The sequence below is a fragment of the Ranitomeya imitator genome, chromosome 6 (assembly GCF_032444005.1).
Source record: "Ranitomeya imitator isolate aRanImi1 chromosome 6, aRanImi1.pri, whole genome shotgun sequence".
Lineage (NCBI taxonomy): Eukaryota > Metazoa > Chordata > Amphibia > Anura > Dendrobatidae > Ranitomeya > Ranitomeya imitator.
In genome coordinates, this window is record NC_091287.1 from 176,671,594 (window position 1) to 176,693,233 (window position 21,640).

A 21,640-nucleotide genomic window follows, 5' to 3' on the forward strand; every position below is an offset into this window, starting at 1 on the left:
CACTGTTTAACTCTTTCACCCCCAAGGGTAGTTTGCATGTTAATGACAGGGCCAATTTTTACAATTCTGACCACTGAACCTTTATGAGGTTATAATTCTTGAACGCTTCAACACATCTTGGTGATTCTGAGACTGTTTTTTCCATGACATATTGTACTTCACGATACTGGTAACATTTCTTCAATGTAACTTGCATTTATTTGTGCAAAAAATGAAAATTTGGCGAAAATTTGGAAATATTTGCAATTTTCAAACTTTGAAATTTTATGCCATTAAAACAGAGAATTATGTCACACAAAATAGTTAATAAGTAACATTTCCCACATATCTACTTTACATCAGCACAATTTTGGAAACAAACTTTTTTTGTTAGGGAGTTATAAGGGTTAAACAGCTATTTCTCATTTTTACAGCACCATTTTTGTTTTAGGGACCACCTCACATTTCAAGTCATTTTGAGGGGTCTATATAATAGGAAATACCCAAAAGTGACACCATTCTAAAAACTGCACCCCTCAAAGTGCTCAAAACCACATTCAAGATGTTAACTCTTCAGGTGCTTCACAGGAATTTTTTGAATGTTTAAAAAAAATGAGCATTTAACTTTTTTCACAAAAAATTTAATTCAGAACAATTTTTTTTTATTTTACCAAGGGTAACAGGAAAAATTGGACACCAAAAGTTGTGTAATTTGTCCTGAGTACGCCTGATACCCAATATGTGCAGGTAAACTACTGTTTGGGCACATGGCACACCTCGGAAGGGAAGGAGCGCCGCTTGACTTTTCAATGCAAAATTGGCTGGAATTGAGATCAGATGCCATGTCGTGTTTGGAGATCCCCTGATGTGCCTAAACAGTGGAAACCCCCCACAAGTCACACTACTTTGGAAACTAGACCACCTAAGGAACTTATCAAGATGTGTGGTGAGCACTTTCAAACCCCAAGTACTTCCCAGAAGTTTACAACGTAGAGCTGTAAAAATAAAAAATCATATTTTTTTCACAAAAATGATCTTTTCGCACCCATTTTTTTTATTTTACTGTTATGTTTTGCAAGTGCCATGACCGATTGGGAGAGCCCGTGAGGTGCCAGAACAGAAGAACCCTTCATAAGTGACCCCATTTTACGAACTACACCTCTCAATGCATTCATCTAGGGGTGCAGTGATCATATTGACACCATGGGTGTGTCACAGAATTTTATACCATTGGGCAGTGAGGACAAAATAACTTCATTTTTACCACCAAAATTTTGTTTTAGCCAAAGATTTTACATTTTCACACAAGAAGTGGGTAAAAATGGCAACAAAATTTGTCCCATAATTTCTACTGAATATGGCAATACCCCATATGTGGCTGTACAGTGCTTCTTAGCCATGCTGAGAGACTCAGGAAAAACGGAGTGCTATTTGCCTATTCACGTGAATGGGTCTGCGCTCATGTCAGTGTGTTTCCATGGACCGTGTGTCCGTGGGCAAAACACGCTGAAATGTCCATTTTTTAATGTCGGCACGGGCCATGAAATGTCACCGGTGACATTAACCCCACAACTATTACCCCACTTGCCACCGCTACAGGGCAAGTGGGAAGAGCTGGGCAAAGCACCAGAATAATTGCATCTAATAGATGTGCCTTTTCTGGGCAGCTGAGGGCTGCTATTTTTAGGATGGGGGGTCAATATCCATGGCCCCTTCCCAGCCTGAGAATACAAGCCCCCAGCTGTGAGCAAGGCTGGATGTCAAAAATGGGGGGGACCCAGTGCCGTTTTTTTTTTATTATTTATTTAAATAATTTAAAAAAAAATGGCGTGGGGATCCCTCTATTCTTGATATCCAACCATGCTGAAGCTGACAGCTGAGGGCTGCAGCCCCGAGCTGTGAGTTTTGTCTGGCTGGTTATCAAAAATAGGGGGGAACCCACGCCGTTTTTTTTTTTAAAATTATCGTACTTATTTACATCCCAGTAGTGCCAGATGAATACTCCCATCCGCTGCTCCTGCTGTCACTGTTATTAGCAGCAGCAGGGGTAGGCTGCTCTTTTATTACTTAAATTAAACTCTCATCATTTTACCCTGCTTGCGCTGATCGTCGGCAGAGCAGGGAGAATGATGAGAGCCATGTTCAGCACCTTGCGCTGGGCAACAGCGCTTACTGTGACGCTTCTTCCCTGGCGCCCCGTCCATGTGGTACTGATGCGGCACACGCATGCCACATGTGTGCTGCAAGTATTACACACACGGATACTGACATCTCGGGTACTGGAAATATCAGGACATGTGAAAGAGGCGTTATTGCGGGTTTTTATGATTGGCTGCTGTCACACTCTTAAATACGCTTTTTATTGCAAAAAATAGTTTTTGCATCACCATATTTTGAGAGATATAGTTTTTACATATTTTGGCCCACAGAGTCACGTGAGGACTTGTTTTTTGCGGGATAAGTTGGTACCATTTTTTGCGGGACAAGTTGACATTTTTATTGGTACCATTTCTGGGTACATGACATTTTTTGGTCGCTTTTTATTCCGATTTTTGGGAGACAAAAGGAACAAAAAACAGAAATTCATGAATTTCTTTTGGGGGGCGTTTATACCGTTCCTCGTGTGGTAAAATTGATAAAGCAGTTTTATTCTTCGGGATAGTACGATTACAGCAATACCTCATACCATTTTTTTTATGTTTTGGCGCTTTTATACAATAAAAACTATTTTAGGGTATGTGCACACGTTGTGGATTCTCTGCGGAACAGCAGCGTTTTTTGAGGTGCAGAAATGCTGCAGATCCGCAATTGATTTACAGTACAATGTAAATCAATGAGAAAAAAAAAATGCTGTGCACACTTTGTGGAAAATCCGCTGCGGAAACGCTGCGGTTTAAAAGAAGTAGCATGTCACTTCTTTTTTGTGAATCTTCAGCGTTTTTGTACCCATTCCATTATTGAAAACCGCAGGGGTAAAAAACGCAGCAAATCCGCAAAAAAAAAGCAGCAAATCCGCAAAAAAAAAAGCAGCAAAAACACACAAAAACGCTGCGGAACCGCACAAAAAACACGACAAATCCGCAGGTGCGTTTTCTGCCAGGAGAGGCAGAATCCGCACCAGAAATTCCTAAGCCTAATCCGCAACGTGTGCACATAGCCTTATATAAAAAATATTATTTTTGCATCGCTTTATTCTGAGAGCTATAACTATTTTATTTTTCCGATGATGGAGCTGAGGGGTGGCTTGTTTTTTCCGGGACAAGATGCCGTTTTCAGCGGTACTATGTTTATTTACATCTGTCTCTTTGATCGTGTGTTATTCCACTTTTTGTTCGGCGGTATAATGATAAAGCATTGTTTTTTGCCTTTTTCATGGTGTTCTCCAAAGGGGTTAACTAGTGGGACAGTTTTATAGGGCGGGTCATTACCGAAGCGGGGATACCAAATATGTGTACTTTTATTGTTTAGATTTTTTTTTTCATTCAAATATTTATTGACAGAATATTATTTTTTTATTATTTTTTATTATTTTTTTAAAAATATATTTTTACAGTTACCATATTTTTCAGACTATAAGACGCACCCAGGTTTTAGAGGTGGAAAATAGGGAAAAAAATATTTGAAGTAAAAAAGGTGGTAAAATATTTAATAACATAAACATACTATTACATGTGTTGTTATTATATATAATAGTATGTTATTATGTTAGAAGCTACTGGACCAGTGTGGTGTCTGTAAAGTACTATATGAAGACGCTGGAGGGTGAGTATAAGAATGGGGGCACAGGGCTTATATTTAAAGCACCACTCCAGCACTGAAAAATAACACTGGAGTGCTGCTTTAAGAACCCATGGGAGAACTATAACTCCCAGCATGTCCTGCAGAACCTATGGCATGCTGGGAGTTGTAGTTCACCACAGAAGTGGCAGAGTGCTTTATTGTGTGTTGTAGTGACTAACCTTTTAATTGTGGCAGCCAGCCACACTGTGGTGAGGTAAAATGATGGAGCATCCCATCCCATGACACCACAGAGCGCTCCCTCTTGTTGCCTCTCCACAGCACAGGAGGAAGCCAGCAGATTGTAGTGTGGTGTCTGCAGGACTTGTGATGACATCAGAAGAGGGAGGGCTCTGTGCTGCCATGTTATGCTCCAGCCCGCCCTCTTCATGACATCACACAGGTCCTTGTGCAGGAGCACTCAGTATCCAGCACAGCCCCAGCAGGCAGGTATGCAGCAATCTTGTGTCTCCTCTGGCCACTGCTGCTTCCTCCTCCACCAGACACACAGATCTCTCCAGCCGCTGCAGGAATCCAGGGCTGCAGAAACCATGTGTGTCCCTGTGAAGGAGTATTCATTTGCTGCTCTGGACTCACAGCTCAGGTGACAGGTGGGCGGGGAAGCAGCTAATGAATATTCACTGCACTTTAATGATCGGGACCATGTGGTTTCCCCAGCACTCATTCCTGAAGCCTGGCAGGGATATTTTTCTGCCTTCTGCCTCCCAGTGCAATCCCACTCACTGCTGCCCCCTCCCATCCCTACCATAAGACGCACCCACACTTTCCTTCCAAATTTGGAGGAAGAAAAGTGCGTCTTATGGTCAGAAAAATACGGTATTTAAAAACAAAATGTTTTTATTCATTCTAACTTTTACACTGTGTCCCACTATGGCACACTCATTTTGTGCAGGCTGATCGCTTCTATAGCATGCAGATCTGCATGCCATATAAGTTGTCAGCACTGCACTCTGTGCACACTGACATCAGAGACTTCCTGACATGCACTGCGTATGACAGGAAGTTTCTCAGCTCTGGAGATCCGGATGTCGTCGTAACGACATTGGGTCTCCATGGCAGCGAGCAGGACCCTGCGTCACGCTGCAGGGTCTCCGATCCAAAGGCAGAGGGCCTGTCAGCCCCAGTGCTGGCTCCCGAATGCTACGATCATGTTCAATCGCAGTATTCCGGGGTTTAAAGTGCCGAGAGCGGTCCGTGACCGCTCCTGGCGCTTAGTGCTGGGTGTCATCTGTGAGAATCAGCTGACCCCTGGCCGCACACCACCCATGTGCGCGGCGGATCAGTGATGGCGTACTATTCCGTCCATGGGAATTAAAGACCAGGTCACATGGGCGGAATACGTCTGATGGCAGAACGGGGTTAAGCATATCGGGGGTCTCAAAGGGCAACATGGCATCCACTCTCGATTCCAGACCTTTTTGCGTTCAAAAGTTAAACGGCGCTCCTTCCCTTCCAAGCCCTGGTGTGCATTCAAACGGTCTTTTCCCCACATAAGGAGTATCGGCGTACTGAGTAGATATTGCATAACAAATTTTGGAGTCAATTTTCTCCTGTTACCCTTGTGTATATAAAAAATCAGGGGCTAAATCTAAATTTTTGTGAAGAAAAGTAAAATGTTCATTTTTTCTTCCACATTGTATTCATTCCTGTGAAGCACCTAAAGGTTAATAAGCTTCTTGAATGTGGTTTTGAGCAGCTGGAGGGGTGCAGTTTTTAGAATGGTGTCACTTTTGGGTATTTTCTGTCATGTTATTCCCTCAAAGTCACTTCAAATGGTTTTGTACATTTTGTTGGAAAAATGAGAAATTGCTGATCAATTTTTAACCCTTGTAACTTCCTAACAAAAACAATTATGTTTCAAAAATGATGCAGATGTAAAGTAGACCTGTGTGTAAAGTTAATTTATTAACTAATTTGTGTGATATAACTCTGTGGTTTAAAGGCATAAGAATTAAGTTTGGAAATTGCTAAATTTTCAAAATTTTCTCCAAATTTACGATATTTTCCCAAATAAACGCAAGTCATATTGAACAAATTGTATCACTAACATGAAGTACAATATGTCACGAAAAATCCTCAGAATCAGTGGGAGCCGTTGAAGTGTTCCAGAGTTATTACCACATAAAGTGAAAGTGGGCAGAATTGTAAAATTTGGTCTGGTTAGGAAGTTGAAAACAGGCTTGGCAGTGAAGGGGTTAAAATCTGCTTGTCAGTTTCCAGAGATTAGACTGAGATTAGTTTGGAGCTCATGGTTGAGATTTCGTAAAATCCCGTCCTCGCCGCTGCTACATTAATAGGCTGTGGCTCTTCTTCCCACAAAACATGATGAAAAGTCTAGCTCCTGGGGCTTGGTTTTTTAGCTACCCGTGGGCAGGTTTAGTTCCTCGTGCTTGTCGTCATACCTTATGAACGTAGCTAGATAGCCATATCCCATTATATTACTGAATTTACTGTGTGGTTGATGTGCCAGAAGTGGGAAACCTCCGGAGGTCTAGTGGGGGCATCTATAACACATAAGTAGAAGCTATGTGTAAATGTGAGCGTGCTGCTAGTAGCCATGTGTTCTGGCTGTTGCCAATTGCACGCTACTAGCCCACAGATAAGTGTTTATGTCCCTGCTATGAGAGACGCTGGGAGTGCAGTGAAATCCAATTTCATAAAGGGCTGTGTGGATTCAGCAGAGAGCAGTTTATGACTTAGCAGCTACTAGGGCAGATGTATCGCAGGTGCTGGAGCTGGCTGCTCTGCTATGGATTCTGTGCAGGAGACGCACGGTTGTGCTCCTCAGTCCAGAGATGGAGAGGAGATATCAGCACGTTCTCCAGCATTTCTCCTAAAGATGAGGGATTGCTTCCATGTGCAGATTTTAGGACTTCTCCATCAGTGAGAAGAACAATCCTGCGACCATTATCATGATAACACAGGCATATTTTGGCACATTAAGGTTTTATTATACTTAATAAAGAAATATTACTGCCACTTACGGTATCTTTTTATCTATCATGTAGAGGGATTTTACAGGTTATTTCCCATACATTGTCCTGTGAGGATCTGGACTATGTTACAAGCACACTGTTCTCATAAATGTCAGCAGTGTCAGAGGTACTAACTCACAATCCTTCCGTCATGGTTGCCTTTATGTTGTTCCAGAACCCACAGGGGGGGGACACCTGGAGATGATGCTTATCCTCTTCTTCAATGCCAATATTATTTCTCCCCAAAACAAAAGAAAAATAACATTACATGATTAGGCTAAAACAATAAAAGGATGTGTAAATCATTAGCCATTGGGTAAAAATTAAATAGTATTGCCGATTTCTACATATTTCTTTTCAATGAAAAAATGTGTAGAGATATTGTATTGATGTATTGTCTAATATTAAAGGGTGTGAGGCAGTGACTCGTGTCACAGGTAAGGGTCGCTGTGTGTTCTCCCCAGGTTGTGCATGGAGACGGATGAAGTCCATAGGTGTGCATGGCAGTCACGGATTTCTGGTCCGTGTTTTCCATGTGGCTGAAAGCCACACATTTGTTTGTTAAAAACCCTGCAGTAAGGGGTATGGGTGTGTCAGGTGCAACGTCAGTGTCAGTCTGGTGTGTGCTGGTGTGCAGAGCAGAGGCCTGCAGAGAGCTGGCTTAGTGCATGGAGGAAGCACAGGCCAGCAGAGCGAGCAGCTATGGCAGCTGAATTGCCTGGCACCTGCTGCGTACGCATCAGTGCAAATCTTCCATGGTAACTGGTCTTGAATGTGGACAGTCCTGTGCCCGAAGGTGAACCAGAGGTGGATGTCTGTTATGACCTGGTGGTTAAGAGCACCCGGAAAGACCTGATAGTTAAACCTCATACAGGACGAGCTCTGGGATGTGGGAACTCTGCTGACCGCAAGCCCTAATCCTATCACACACACTAGAAATAGCCGTGGTGCGCTCCTGACCAGACCCTCTGCGCCTCTTCACAGCCTAAGAACTATCTAGCCCTAGAGATGGAAAATAAAGCCTACCTTGCCTCAGAGAAATTCCGCAAAGGTAAAGAAAGCCCCCCACATATATTGACTGTGAGTAAAGATGAAAGTCACAAACTCAGAAATGAGACAGGTTCAGCAAAGGGAGGCCAGACTTACTAAATAGACAGAGGATAGGAAAGGTAACTTTGCGATCAGCACAAAAACCTACTAAAGACCACGCAGAGTGTGCAAAAAAGACCTCCGCACCGACTCACGGTGCGGCAGGCCACTCTGCATCCCAGAGCTTCCAGCTAGCAAGACAAAATCATGATAACCAGCTGGACAAGAAACAAAGAGCAAAAATAATAATCAGGAACTTAGCTTCTGCAGGAGAAGACAGGACACCAGACAGATCCAGGAGCGAACTGAACCAATGCTAAAACATTGACAGCTGGCATGGAGTAACGATCTGAGAGGAGTAAAATAGAGCAGCCAACCAAAGAACAAACCACGTCACCTGTGTAAGGAACCTCAGAAGCCGCAGCTTCACTCATAGCCACCAGAGGGAGCCCATAGACAGAACTCGCCGAAGTACCATTCACGACCACAGGAGGGAGCTCGACAACAGAATTCACAACAGTACCCCCCCTTGAGGAGGGGTCACCGAACCCTCACCAGAGCCCCCAGGCCGATCAGGATGAGCCAGATGAAAGGCACGAACAAGATCGGCAGCATGAACATCAGAGGCAAAAACCCAGGAATTATCTTCCTGACCATAACCCTTCCACTTGACCAGGTACTGAAGTTTCCGTCTCGAAACACGAGAATCCAAAATCTTCTCCACCACATACTCCAACTCCCCCTCAACCAACACCGGGGCAGGGGGATCAACGGAGGGAACCATAGGCGCCACGTATCTCCGCAACAACGACCTATGGGACACATTATGGATGGCAAAAGAAGCTGAAAGGTCCAAACGAAATAACACAGGATTAAGAACTTCAGAAATCTTATAAGGCCCAATGAAACGAGGCTTAAACTTAGGAGAGGAAACCTTCATAGGAACGTGACGAGATGACAACCAAACCAAATCCCCAACACGAAGTCGGGGACCAACACAACGCCGGCGGTTAGCGAAACGTTGAGCCTTCTCCTGGGACAATGTCAAATTGCCACCACATGAGTCCAAATCTGCTGCAACCTGTCCACCACCGCATCCACACCAGGACAGTCCGAAGGCTCAACCTGCCCTGAAGAGAAACGAGGATGGAAACCAGAATTACAGAAAAAAGGAGAAACTAAAGTAGCCGAGCTGGCCCGATTATTGAGGGCGAACTCAGCCAAAGGCAAGGACACCCAATCATCCTGATCAGCAGAAACAAAGCATCTCAGATATGTCTCCAAAGTCTGATTAGTTTGTTCGGTTTGGCCATTAGTCTGAGGATGGAAAGCCGAAGAAAAAGACAAATCAATGCCCATCTTAGCGCAAAAGGACCGCCAAAACCTCGAAACAAACTGGGAACCTCTGTCCGAAACGATGTTCTCTGGAATGCCATGCAAACGAACCACATGCTGGAAAAACAATGGCACCAAATCAGAGGAGGAAGGCAATTTAGATAATGGTACCAAATGGACCATCTTAGAGAAGCGATCTCAAACCACCCAAATGACCGACATCCTTTGAGAAACAGGGAGATCTGAAATAAAATCCATAGAAATATGTGTCCAGGGTCTCTTTGGGATCGGCAAGGGCAAAAGCAACCCACTGGCACGAGAACAGCAGGGTTTAGCCCGAGCACAAGTCCCACAGGACTGCACAAAAGAACGCACATCCCGTGACAAAGAAGGCCACCAAAAGGATCTAGCCACCAAATCTCTGGTACCAAAGATTCCAGGATGACCAGCCAACACTGAACAATGAATCTCAGAGATAACTCTACTAGTCCATCTATCAGGGACAAACAGTTTCTCCGTAGGACAACGGTCAGGTCTATCAGCCTGAAACTTTTGCAGCACACGCCGCAAATCAGGGGAAATGGCAGACAAAATTACCCCTTCTTTAAGAATAACCGCCGGCTCCGGAACACCCGGAGAGTCAGGCACAAAACTCCTTGACAGGGCGTCAGCCTTCACATTCTTAGATCCCGGAAGGTATGAAACCACAAAATCAAAACGGGAGAAAAAGAGCGACCACCGAGCCTGTCTAGGATTCAACCGTTTGGCAGACTCGAGATAAGTTAAATTCTTGTGATCCGTCAAGACCACCACGCGATGTTTAGCTCCTTCAAGCCAATGTCGCCACTCCTCGAATACCCACTTCATGGCCAACAACTCCCGATTGCCCACATCATAATTGCGCTCAGCAGGCGAGAATTTTCTAGAAATGAAGGCACAGGGTTTCATCACTGAGCCATCAGAACTTCTTTGCGACAAAACAGCCCCTGCTCCAATTTCAGAAGCATCAACCTCAACCTGAAAAGGGAGCGAAACATCTGGCTGGCACAACACAGGGGCAGAAGCAAAACGTCGCTTCAACTCCTGAAAAGCCTCTACAGCCGCAGAGGACCAATTGACCACATCAGCACCTTTCTTGGTCAAATCAGTCAACGGTTTAGCAATACTGGAAAAATTAGCGATGAAGCGACGATAAAAATTAGCAAAGCCCAGGAACTTCTGCAAGCTCTTCACAGATGTCGGCTGAGTCCAATCGTAAATGGCCTGAACTTTAACAGGGTCCATCTCGATAGTAGAAGGGGAAAAAATGAAACCCAAAAATGAAACCTTCTGAACTCCAAAGAGACACTTTGACCCCTTCACAAACAAGGAATTCGCACGAAGGACCTGGAACACCATTCTGACCTGCTTCACATGAGACTCCCAATCATCCGAAAAGACCAAAATATCATCCAAATATACAATCATGAATCTATCCAGGTACTCTCGGAAGATGTCATGAATAAAGGACTGAAACGCAGATGGAGCATTAGAAAGCCCGAATGGCATAACCAGGTACACAAAATGGCCCTCGGGCGTTTAAATGCCGTTTTCCATTTATCGCCCTGTTTAATTCGCACCAGATTATACACCCCTCGAAGATCTATCTTGGTGAACCAACTAGCCCCCTTAATCCGAGCAAACAGATCAGACATCAGCGGCAAAGGATACTGAAATTTGACTGTGATCTTATTAAGAAGGCGGTAATCAATACAAGGTCTTAAAGAGCCATCCTTCTTGGCCACAAAAAGGAACCTTGCTCCCAATGGTGACGAAGACGGGCGAATATGACCCTTCTCCAAGGATTCCTTTATATAACTCCGCATAGCAGCGTGCTCTGGCACAGATAAATTAAACAGATGGCCCTTAGGAAACTTACTACCGGGAATCAAATTAATAGCACAATCGCAGTCCCTATGAGGAGGTAGGGCACCGGATTTGGGCTCCTCAAATACATCCCGGTAATCTGATAAAAACTCAGGGACTTCAGAAGGAGTGGAAGGCGAAATTGACAACAATGGAACATCACCATGTACCCCTTGACAACCCCAGCCGGACACAGACATAGATTTCCAATCCAACACTGGATTATGAACCTGTAGCCATGGCAACCCCAAAACGACCACATCATGCAGATTATGCAACACCAAAAAGCGAATATCCTCCTGATGTGCAGGAGCCATGCACATGGTCAATTGCGTCCAGTATTGAGGTTTATTCTTGGCCAAAGGCGTAGCATCAATTCCTCTCAATGGAATAGGATGCTGCAAGGGCTCCAAGGAAAAACCACAGCGGCTGGCAAACTCCAAGTCCATCAAATTCAGGGCAGCGCCTGAATCCACAAATGCCATAACAGAATATGACGACAGAGAGCAAATCAGAGTAACGGACAAAAGAAATTTTGACTGTACCGTTCCAATGGTGACAGACCTAGCGAACCGCTTAGTGCGCTTAGGACAATCGGAGATAGCATGAGTGGAATCACCACAGTAAAAACACAGTCCATTCCGACGTCTATGTTCTTGCCGTTCAGCTCTGGTCAAAGTTCTATCACACTGCATAGGCTCGGGCCTATTCTCAGAGAACACCGCCAAATGGTGCACAGCTTTGCGCTCACGCAAGCGCCGATCGATCTGAATGGCCAATGACATAGACTCATTCAGACCAGCAGGCGTGGGAAATCCCACCATGACATCCTTAAGGGCTTCAGAAAGACCCTTTCTGAAAATTGCCGCCAGGGCACATTCATTCCACTGAGTAAGCACAGACCACTTTCTAAACTTCTGACAGTACACCTCCGCCTCATCCTGACCCTGACCCAAAGCCAGCAAGATTTTCTATGCCTGATCCACGGAATTTGGTTCATCATAAAGCAATCCTAGCGCCAGAAAAAACGCATCAACATCACGCAATGCAGGATCTCCTGGCGCAAGGGAAAATGCCCAGTCTTGAGGGTCACCATGCAATAAAGAAATAATGATTTTTACTTGTTGAGCGGGGTCACCAGAGGAGCGGGGTTTCAAAGCTAGAAACAGTTTACAATTATTTTTGAAATTCAGAAACTTAGATCTATTTCCAGAAAATAAATCAGGAGTAGGAATTCTAGGCTCTAACATCGGATTCTGAACCACAAAATCTTGAATGTTTTGTACCCTTGCAGTGAGATGATCCACACAAGAGGAAAGACCTTGAATGTCCATCTCTACACCTGTGTCCTGAACCACCCAAAGGTTTAGGGGAAAAGAAAGACAAAACACAGTGCAAAGAAAAAAAAATGGTCTCAGAACTTCTCTTATCCCTCTATTGAGATGCATTAATACTTTGGCCCAGCTGTACTGTTATGACCTGGTGGTTAGGAGCACCCGGAAAGACCTGATAGTTAAACCTCATACAGGATGAGCTCTGGGATGTGGGAACTCTGCTGACCGCAAGCCCTAATCCTATCACACACACTAGAAATAGCCGTGGAGCGCTCCTGACCAGACCCTAGGCGCCTCATCACAGCCTAAGAACTATCTAGCCCTAGAGATGGAAACTAAAGCCTACCTTGCCTCAGAGAAATTCCCCAAAGGTAAAGGAAGCCCCCCACATATATTGACTGTGAGTAAAGATGAAAGTCACAAACTCAGAAATGAGACAGGTTCAGCAAAGGGAGGCCAGACTTACTAAATAGACAGAGGATAGGAAAGGTAACTTTGCGATCAACACAAAAACCTACTAAAGACCACGCAGAGTGTGCAAAAAAGACCTCCGCACCGACTCACGGTGCGGCGGGGCCACTCTGCATCCCAGAGCTCCCAGCTAGCAAGACAAAATCATGATAACCAGCTGGACAAGAAACAAAGAGCAAAAATAATAATCATGAACTTAGCTTCTGCAGGAGAAGACAGGACACCAGACAGATCCAGGAGCGAACTGAACCAATGCTAAAACATTGACAGCTGGCATGGAGTAACGATCTGAGAGGAGTTAAATAGAGCAGCCAACCAAAGAACAAACCACGTCACCTGTGTAAGGAACCTCAGAAGCCGCAGCTTCACTCATAGCCACCAGAGGGAGCCCATAGACAGAACTCGCCGAAGTACCATTCACGACCACAGGAGGGAGCTCGACAACAGAATTCACAACAGTTGTCCTGTGCCCGAAAGAGTCGGATTTGGACAGACCTGTGCCTGGAGGTGGATGTCCTGTGCCCGAAAGAGGACTGGCATGTGTAACAATTGCAAACAGGTGGATATGGTGCCCGGCTGCTATCCGGAGGATATCCTGGGCTGTGTACGGCTGTGTGAGTATAGAGTCTGTGATACAGCCGTGCCGGACACCCACTGGAACTTGTCAAAGGAGGACTGGCGTGTGTAGTGTCTTCAACATGTGAAGCTGTGTTTGAAGACAATAATATGGCGTGCGGTCGCCCCACTGATACTGGAGAAGGAGAGGTCCGGCATGTTTAGGGACTGCAATCTAAAAGCCATATGTGTAGTGCTATGAAACGGGCACTGAGACAAGATGCAACTGTGTGTATTGAACTTTGAATGTGTACTATAAAATGCTATGCATCTTTATGTGTGAAGTAACACATCAAAGAGACTTTGTGTTTGAACTACTACTGCAGAATTACATGTGGTGGAAAATGCAGGCAGTGTGAACTGAGGCATACCCCAAAGTGTGCTACATAGCGTTGTGCAAATGTGCTGGAAAAAAAATTTCAAGACAGCTTGCTGTGGCTCGGCGGGGCCACAAATATTGAAGGCTTCTGGCGGTAACTCAGTGGGGTTACGAAGATTTATTGTGGATCGGTGGGTCCATGAAGTCTGCGTTGCAGAGGAGCTGCAGTTGTAGCAAGAGGTTCTGCAGCAGCAGAAGCTGCAGTGGAAGTAGCAGAGAATGTGCTTATGTTCTGTGTCGGTCATAGAACCCGAAAATGTTGAGATACCTGCCATAGGAGCCACCAAATTAGGGTCAGAGTGTAATCGTGATAGACTCCTCCTAGAGGTATTGGCAGAAGAGACTGGATTTCTTTTAGTGTTTCTTAAAGCCAGAAAGTTGCCATTTGAAATGACTTTAGTTTTGTGCCATGTCTGTGATCTGCTTTTTTTCTACAAAATTAAACAACTGAACAAAATGCGCTTCAAGAGGTAGTCACCGGGAATGGTTTTCACTTCACAGGTGTGCCCTGTCAGGTTTAATAAGTGGTATTTCTTGCCTTATAAATGGGGTTAGGACCAATGTTGTGCAGAAGTCTGGTGGATACACAGTTGATAGTCCTACTGAACAGACTGTTTGTATAATTTGTATTATGGCAAGAAAAAAGCAGCTAAGTAAAGAAAAACGAGTGGCCATCATTACTTTAAGAAATGAAGGTCAGTCAGTCTGAAAAATTGGGAAAACTTTGAAAGTCTCCCCAAGTGCATTGGCAAAAACCATCAAGCGCTACAAAAAAACTGTCTCACATGAGGACCACCCCAGGAAAGGAAGACCAAGAGTCACCTCTGCTTCTGAGGATAAGTTTATGTGAGTCACCAGCCTCAGAAATCACAGGTTAACAGCAGCTCAGATTAGAGACCAGGTCAATGACACACAGTGTTCTAGCAGCAGACACATCTCTACAACAACTGTTAAGAGGAGACTTTGTTTAGCAGGCCTTCATGGTAAAATAGCTGCTAGGAAACCACTTCTAAGGACAGGCAACAAGCAGAAGAGACTTGTTTGGGCTAAAGAACACAAGGAATGGACATTAGACCAGTGGAAATCTGTGCTTTGGTCTGATGAGTCCAAATTTGAGATCTTTGGTTCCAACCACCGTGTCTTTGTGCGACGCAGAAAAGGTGAACGGATGAACTCTACATGCCTGTTTCCCACCGTGAAGCATGGAGGAGGAGGTGTGATGGTGTGTGGGTGCTTTGCTGGTGACACTGTTGAGGATTTATTCAAAATTGAAGGCATATTGAACCAGCATGGCTACCACAGCATCTTGCACCGGCATGCTATTCCATCTGGTTTGCGTTTAGTTGGACCATCATTTATTTTTCAACAGGACAATGACTCCAAACACATCTCCAGGCTGTGTAAGGGCTATTTGACCGAGGAGGAGAGTGATGGGGTGCTACGCCAGATGACCTGGCCTCCAGTCACCAGACCTGAACCCAATCGAGATGGTTTGGGGTGAGCTGGACTGCAGAGTGAAGGCAAAAGGGCCAACAAGTGCTAAGCATCTCTGGGAACTCCTTCAAGATTGTTGGAAGACCATTCGCAGTGACTACCTCTTGAAGCTCATCAAGAGAATGCCAAGAGTGTGCAAAGCAGTCATCAAAGCAAAAGGTGGCTACTTTGAAGAACCTAGAATATAAGACATAATTTCAGTTGTTTCACATTTTTTTTGTTAAGTATATAATTCCACATGTGTTAATTCATAGTTTTGATGCCTTCAGTGTGAATGTACAATTTTCATAGTCATGAAAATACAGAAAAATCTTTAAATGAGAATGTGTCCAAACTTTTGGTCTGTACTGTGCATAATATTATTTCATACATTATTCATTATTTTAAATTTTCTAATATTAGTCTGCACATTGTCTGAGCTATGAACAGATATTGCTACTTGTAGGAGTCTTTTAAGCCATAGATTTTGCAGCAAATCCTCATTCAATCCACAGCAAAATCTGCATTACTGATAATATTAACAGTGGAAATTTAGATTTTATTTTTCACCAAAAGTTTATTTCTTGGCTGTATGGCAACTAATATAAGTAAAAAGGTGAACTTTCATTTTATGTGCTACTTAGTGAACCTGTACCATTGAGGTTAACAGCAGAAGGTGTGAATGGGGACCAAACAAGCAGATTTTTTACTTTCCTTTATTTTGGAGCAAAACTCAAAATGTAGTAAAAGTTCTGTTATTTAAAGTTGTGCATCATGGGATTGATGTGACATGACTTAGCTTTGGCCGGTATAGCATACGGGATGCAGAAGTCATTAAAAAATAAGTGTATGTTACTTTTGTATTTGCAGCTATGACTCCAAAACGGAATACTTGGCATTAGGAGCCGTGAAGAACCTGTCACTTAACATCTCTATCTCAAACAAAGGGGACGACGCTTATGACACCAATGTCTTCTTCAACTTTTCAAGAGAGTTGTACTTCATAAAGATGTGGCAAGAGGTAAGATGCCTGAGTATTCTACAGAATGATGTGGAATACCTGCCAGTATTAGGCCGGTTTCACATTTGCGGTTGTGTCCGCAGCATTTCTGACGTATACATTCACATGTGTCTTGATTTCCTATCTTTAACATTGTAGACGCAGGTGCATGCAGGTTTGCATGCGTTCACCCGTGTTTGCTTACGCATGTGTCTATTCGCGGTGTGCGGCGGGAGGCGACTAACACACTATGTTGCAATTTTTTAGGCCGCAAATTTCCATCAAATATGCGCAGGCATGCGCATGCTGATGAGTGCGTTAAAAACACGCATTACTGTCTATGGGAACGCATGCGTACACATGTCTTTGCGTACGCATGCGTTTGACGCGCTGGCGTACTTCGGACTGCGCATGTCCAGGAACTGATTTAGACAAGTCCATTGAGACACGCCCTCCTGGAAATATCGAACGCATGCGCATAAAAAGTGCAAACGCATGCAAAAACACATGCAAACGCAGCGTTTTTTCCCATCATGCGTAAGCTGATGTGGATAAAAAGTGCTGCGTTATCATGCGTTTGCATGCGGGTGCTGATGATACGCTGCGGACTCAACCGCAAATGTGAACCTATCCTTACTCATGTTTGATGACTAAATACTAACATCATGCTGGTGCACCGATCATGGGTCATCGAAGGCTTCCTCCTCCAATAGGGATGTAGATGAGATCCTTCCATAAGGCTGGATGAGGCATGATGGAGATAAGGTCACTTCATAATAGCTCTCCCTGTGAGCCCCATTATTACATGATGGCAATAAGAAATTCTTTTTGACTTTCTTCTCTTGGGCTCCTGCTAATAGGAAAATAAAATGTGATGTATGACACTTTTCCGCAGCCAGAGCTGAGGCTCAGTCAGATAAGCAGACATTTCATATCTGAGACTTGGCATTTACTTCTATTTTATGTTTTACCTTGGAATCAAATTAGCTGGAAACCTGGGATGATGTCTTTACCATGGCGCTGTTACATTTTTCATTGATATTGATTTCCATAGAGCACTACCTGAATTGAGGAAAGCAAAAATGCCGTGTAATATGTGCCTATCTAGGAACGCCTTGTATCTGGTCAGGTTCATCACATAACCTATTGGGCTGCACACATCTTCTTCCAAATCCTATAAATAATTATAGTGCTTTGTAAAAAGCACTATATTGTTATTCCACCGTAGTCAACTTATTCTTCTTATTATTATTCAGTCCGCAATTAATGCGGCCCGAACCGCTGCACGCACAGACTCCAGTGAGGTGTCATTTCGAAGCCAGCGTTCCTGGCAGGTGTGCTAAGTATTTTTCGTGTCGATCGGATATGTAGTTTTGGCGCAATTGGCGTTTGAAAATTTTGTCTCAATGCATTTCAATGGGGAAATTGTTCCAATGGCTGATTTCTGAGGCAATTTCAAAATAACTGCCAACTGCCACCTGGCTGATTAGCTCATTGCTATGTGCAGTCAGACCCAGTTACTATGCCAACGCCTACGAACTCTACATGACCCCACCAGGACACAGTTTTGCCAGATAATATCAGCTCTTAAAGTGACCCACACACCAAATCTGACCCTGAGGTGCCCAGCCCACCAAATTGGACCCTGAGGGGCCCCGCCCACCAAACCGGACCCAGAGTGACCCCGCCCACCAAACCGGACCCAGAGTGACCCCGCCCACCAAACCGGACCCAGAGTGACCCCGCCCACCAAATAGGTCCCTGAGGGGCCCCGACCTCCAAATCGGACCCAGAGTGACCCCGCCCACCAAATCGGACCCAGAGTGACCCCGCCCACCAAATGTGACCCAGAGTGACCCCGCCCACCAAATGTGACCCAGAGTGACCCCGCCCACCAAATGTGACCCAGAGTGACCCCGCCCACCAAATGTGACCCAGAGTGACCCTGCCCACCAAATGTGACCCAGAGTGACCCCGCCCACCAGATGTGACCCAGAGTGACCCCGTCCACCAAATGTGACCCAGAGTGACCCCGTCCACCAAATGTGACCCAGAGTGACCCCGCCCACCAGATGTGACCCAGAGTGACCCCGCCCACCAAATGTGACCCAGAGTGACCCCGCCCACCAAATGTGACCCAGAGTGACCCCGCCCACCAAATGTGACCCAGAGTGACCCCGCCCACCAAATGTGACCCAGAGTGACCCCGCCCACCAAATGTGACCCAGAGTGACCCCGCCCACCAAATGTGACCCAGAGTGACCCCGCCCACCAAATGTGACCCAGAGTGACCCCGCCCACCAAATGTGACCCAGAGTGACCCCGCCCACCAAATGTGACCCAGAGTGACCCCGCCCACCAAATGTGACCCAGAGTGACCCCGCCCACCAAATGTGACCCAGAGTGACCCCGCCCACCAAATGTGACCCAGAGTGACCCCGCCCACCAAATGTGACCCAGAGTGACCCCGCCCACCAAATGTGACCCAGAGTGACCCCGCCCACCAAATGTGACCGAGTGACCCCGCCCACCAAATGTGACCCAGAGTGACCCCGCCCACCAAATGTGACCCAGAGTGACCCCGCCCACCAAATGTGACCCAGAGTGACCCCGCCCACCAAATGTGACCCAGAGTGATCTCGCCCACCAAATGTGACCCAGAGTGACCCCGCCCACCAAATGTGACCCAGAGTGACCCCGCCCACCAAATGTGACCCTGAGGGGCCCCGACCACCAAATGTGACCCTGAGGGGCCCCGACCACCAAATGTGACCCTGAGGGGCCCCGACCTCCAAATCGGACCCTGAGGGGCCCCGACCACCAAATGTGACCCTGAGGGGCCCCGACCTCCAAATCGGACCCTGAGGGGCCCCGACCACCAAATCGGACCCTGAGGGGCCCCGACCACCAAATCGGACCCTAAGGGGCCCCGACCACCAAATTTGACTTAGAGTGAACCCGCCCACCAAATCGGTCCCTGAGGGGCTCCACTCACCAAACCAGTGCCTGAGGGACACCCAAGTGTGAAAGTCTTGCAGGGGCAGCCCGGGCACCATTCCAAAGCACTATCTGTAGTTCCTTCAGGAAATACCCATCTAGTTAGGAAATGTTAAGCATTAGCTGTTATGACGGACTGGATTTTATGAATGTTACACAATGTCCTTGGATCAGCCCTCTAGAAAGACAAGAAATTGCTATTTAATATTATTCTCACCGCAGTTCCCTTCGCTGTCCAGACAGAGGAGCTGACTCTGGGACCTCCTTATATCTACAAATAATACTTTGGCTGTTTTTATCATTGAAGCTTTGATTTCAGTGTTGCAGACGCCCAGTAATTTAAGCCGAGAATCGAAAATCAGTATGGCTTTCTCAATTTATTTATAATTTTGTTTCTTACAGTTCAACACATGAAATGTAAATTTTCTATTTTCGGTTAAAATGTAATGCTTCAGTCTGAATTTACAGATTCAGTATTCAACGTCTCAATGCTCTTTTCCATTACCTGCATAGATCATTAAGAAGCAGAAAGCCAATGCCAACTCTGAATAGCTTATTCTTTACGGCTTGAGGTACTGGCCAAAGAATTATTTGTCTTGCAACCTGAGTCAAGACTTTTGTTCCATTGCTTAAAGATATGCTGTATACTGAAATATAATAGCGGGCAGGCAACGGAGATGGTTCTGCCTGTAAGCTTTTTAAGAAAACTATCAATAATTACTAACTGTATTGCTACTTAGAGTGTTTCCAGCACAGTTATTGCACTGGACATAGACATAATATTCTAGCCTTCGCAAGTTATTCCCCTGACGATGAAGCCGATCTCCTTGTGTGTCTATGAACGGCACTACACCTGAATAATTAGTCACATCTCGAATGTGTCGGTTCCAGATAGATATTATGGAAATGGAAATATGTAGCTCCTAAAGGGTATTTCCATCTTGGGCATTTATAGAATATCCAGAAAATATGTCTTAAATGTCTAATACACATTTACAGCATATTCTGTGAATGGGGCACACCGTGCAATGTCGGGAATGGAGACATAGCTGCTCGTTCCAATCACTCCAAAATCTCTAGAATGGGAGCTTGAAAAATAGTTGAGTGAGCTTGCTCTACAATTTTCGGACCTCCCAGGCAATGAATAGAGAAAGGCATGCACGTGCGCTTACCGCTTTATTGTCTGTGTCGTGGAATGGGCTCATTCTGAGCACCCATGCGTGTCCTACCAATGTGCAGCACTTGGCTATCTTTGTCAGTGTCATAGATTTCAATAGACTGGCAGGACTAATTAGATCCAGGGGAAAATGGGGACAAGTCTCTCATTCTGGCAATTACTGGAGGTCTCAGTGGTTATTCCGAAGACAGTGGATAGGACCTGTCTTCAGCATACTCACTTGCTTTACTTACTGTCAGGCCCAGGCCCATTTAGGCTATGTGCACACGTTCCGGATTTTTTGCCTTTTTTTCGTGTTTTTTTCGGCGGTTTTTCGCTGCAAAATGCTTAGAAAACGCTTACATTAAGAATCCCATCAATTTTAATGAATTCTGCAATTTTTGTGCCCATGTTGCGTTTTTTTTCGCACAAAAAACGCATCGCGGGAAAAAACGCAGCATGTTCATTAATTTTGCAGATTTTTTGCGGATTTGCCGCTATATTATTGCATTGGGAACCTCCAGAAAAATCAGCGAAAAATCCGCACAAAAAACGCGAAAAAAACGCTATCTGATTTCCTGCAAAAGTAGATTTGCTCAAGAAAATTTTGCAAACTTTCCTGAATGTGTGCACATAGCCTTACATATTTACTACCCAGATTACAACTTTGAGAAGCTACTGGTCTCCTCAGCAGTTAGGTAGCATACAATCTCCAATGTCTATAACTTATTATTAGCAAAGGCAGGCAGCGGGAATTAAGTGGTCACATAAGTTTCAAATCTTATGCAAATTGCAATAATTTGTAACCCAGTGGTTCAAAACCCCTATAAAGTTACATAGCATCTAACTTGTGTTGTTATATACCTCAGCACTCAACATAATGCTAAACATCCATCTAAAAGTACAAAAAATGTTTTCCATTGGGCTAATTACAAACTTTCATGAAACATGCAGTGTTCTCTCCTCATATGAAGCAGTTAGCTCAGGATGACAGACCAGGCAGTCGGGCTATATCTTCCAATGAGAGAATTTCCCATGTTTCACAGCTGGGTGAAATCGGCCTATGTGTTTTGTGTTTTTTTAATTAACACAAATTATCTCCAGGCAATGGACATCAGCCATCTCTTATTTAAG

At 44.8% G+C, this 21,640-nt stretch overlaps 1 protein-coding gene across 1 annotated transcript in view; it reads left to right on the forward strand.

Annotated features, from left to right (window-relative positions):
- Positions 1-21,640, forward strand: part of ITGA9 (integrin subunit alpha 9) — a 720,867-nt gene that overhangs the window by 409,271 nt on the left and 289,956 nt on the right. Inside the window, exon 18 of the mRNA XM_069730329.1 lies at positions 16,224-16,374. Within this exon, the coding sequence (XP_069586430.1) occupies positions 16,224-16,374 (151 nt within the window). The remainder of the gene's footprint in view (positions 1-16,223; positions 16,375-21,640) is intronic.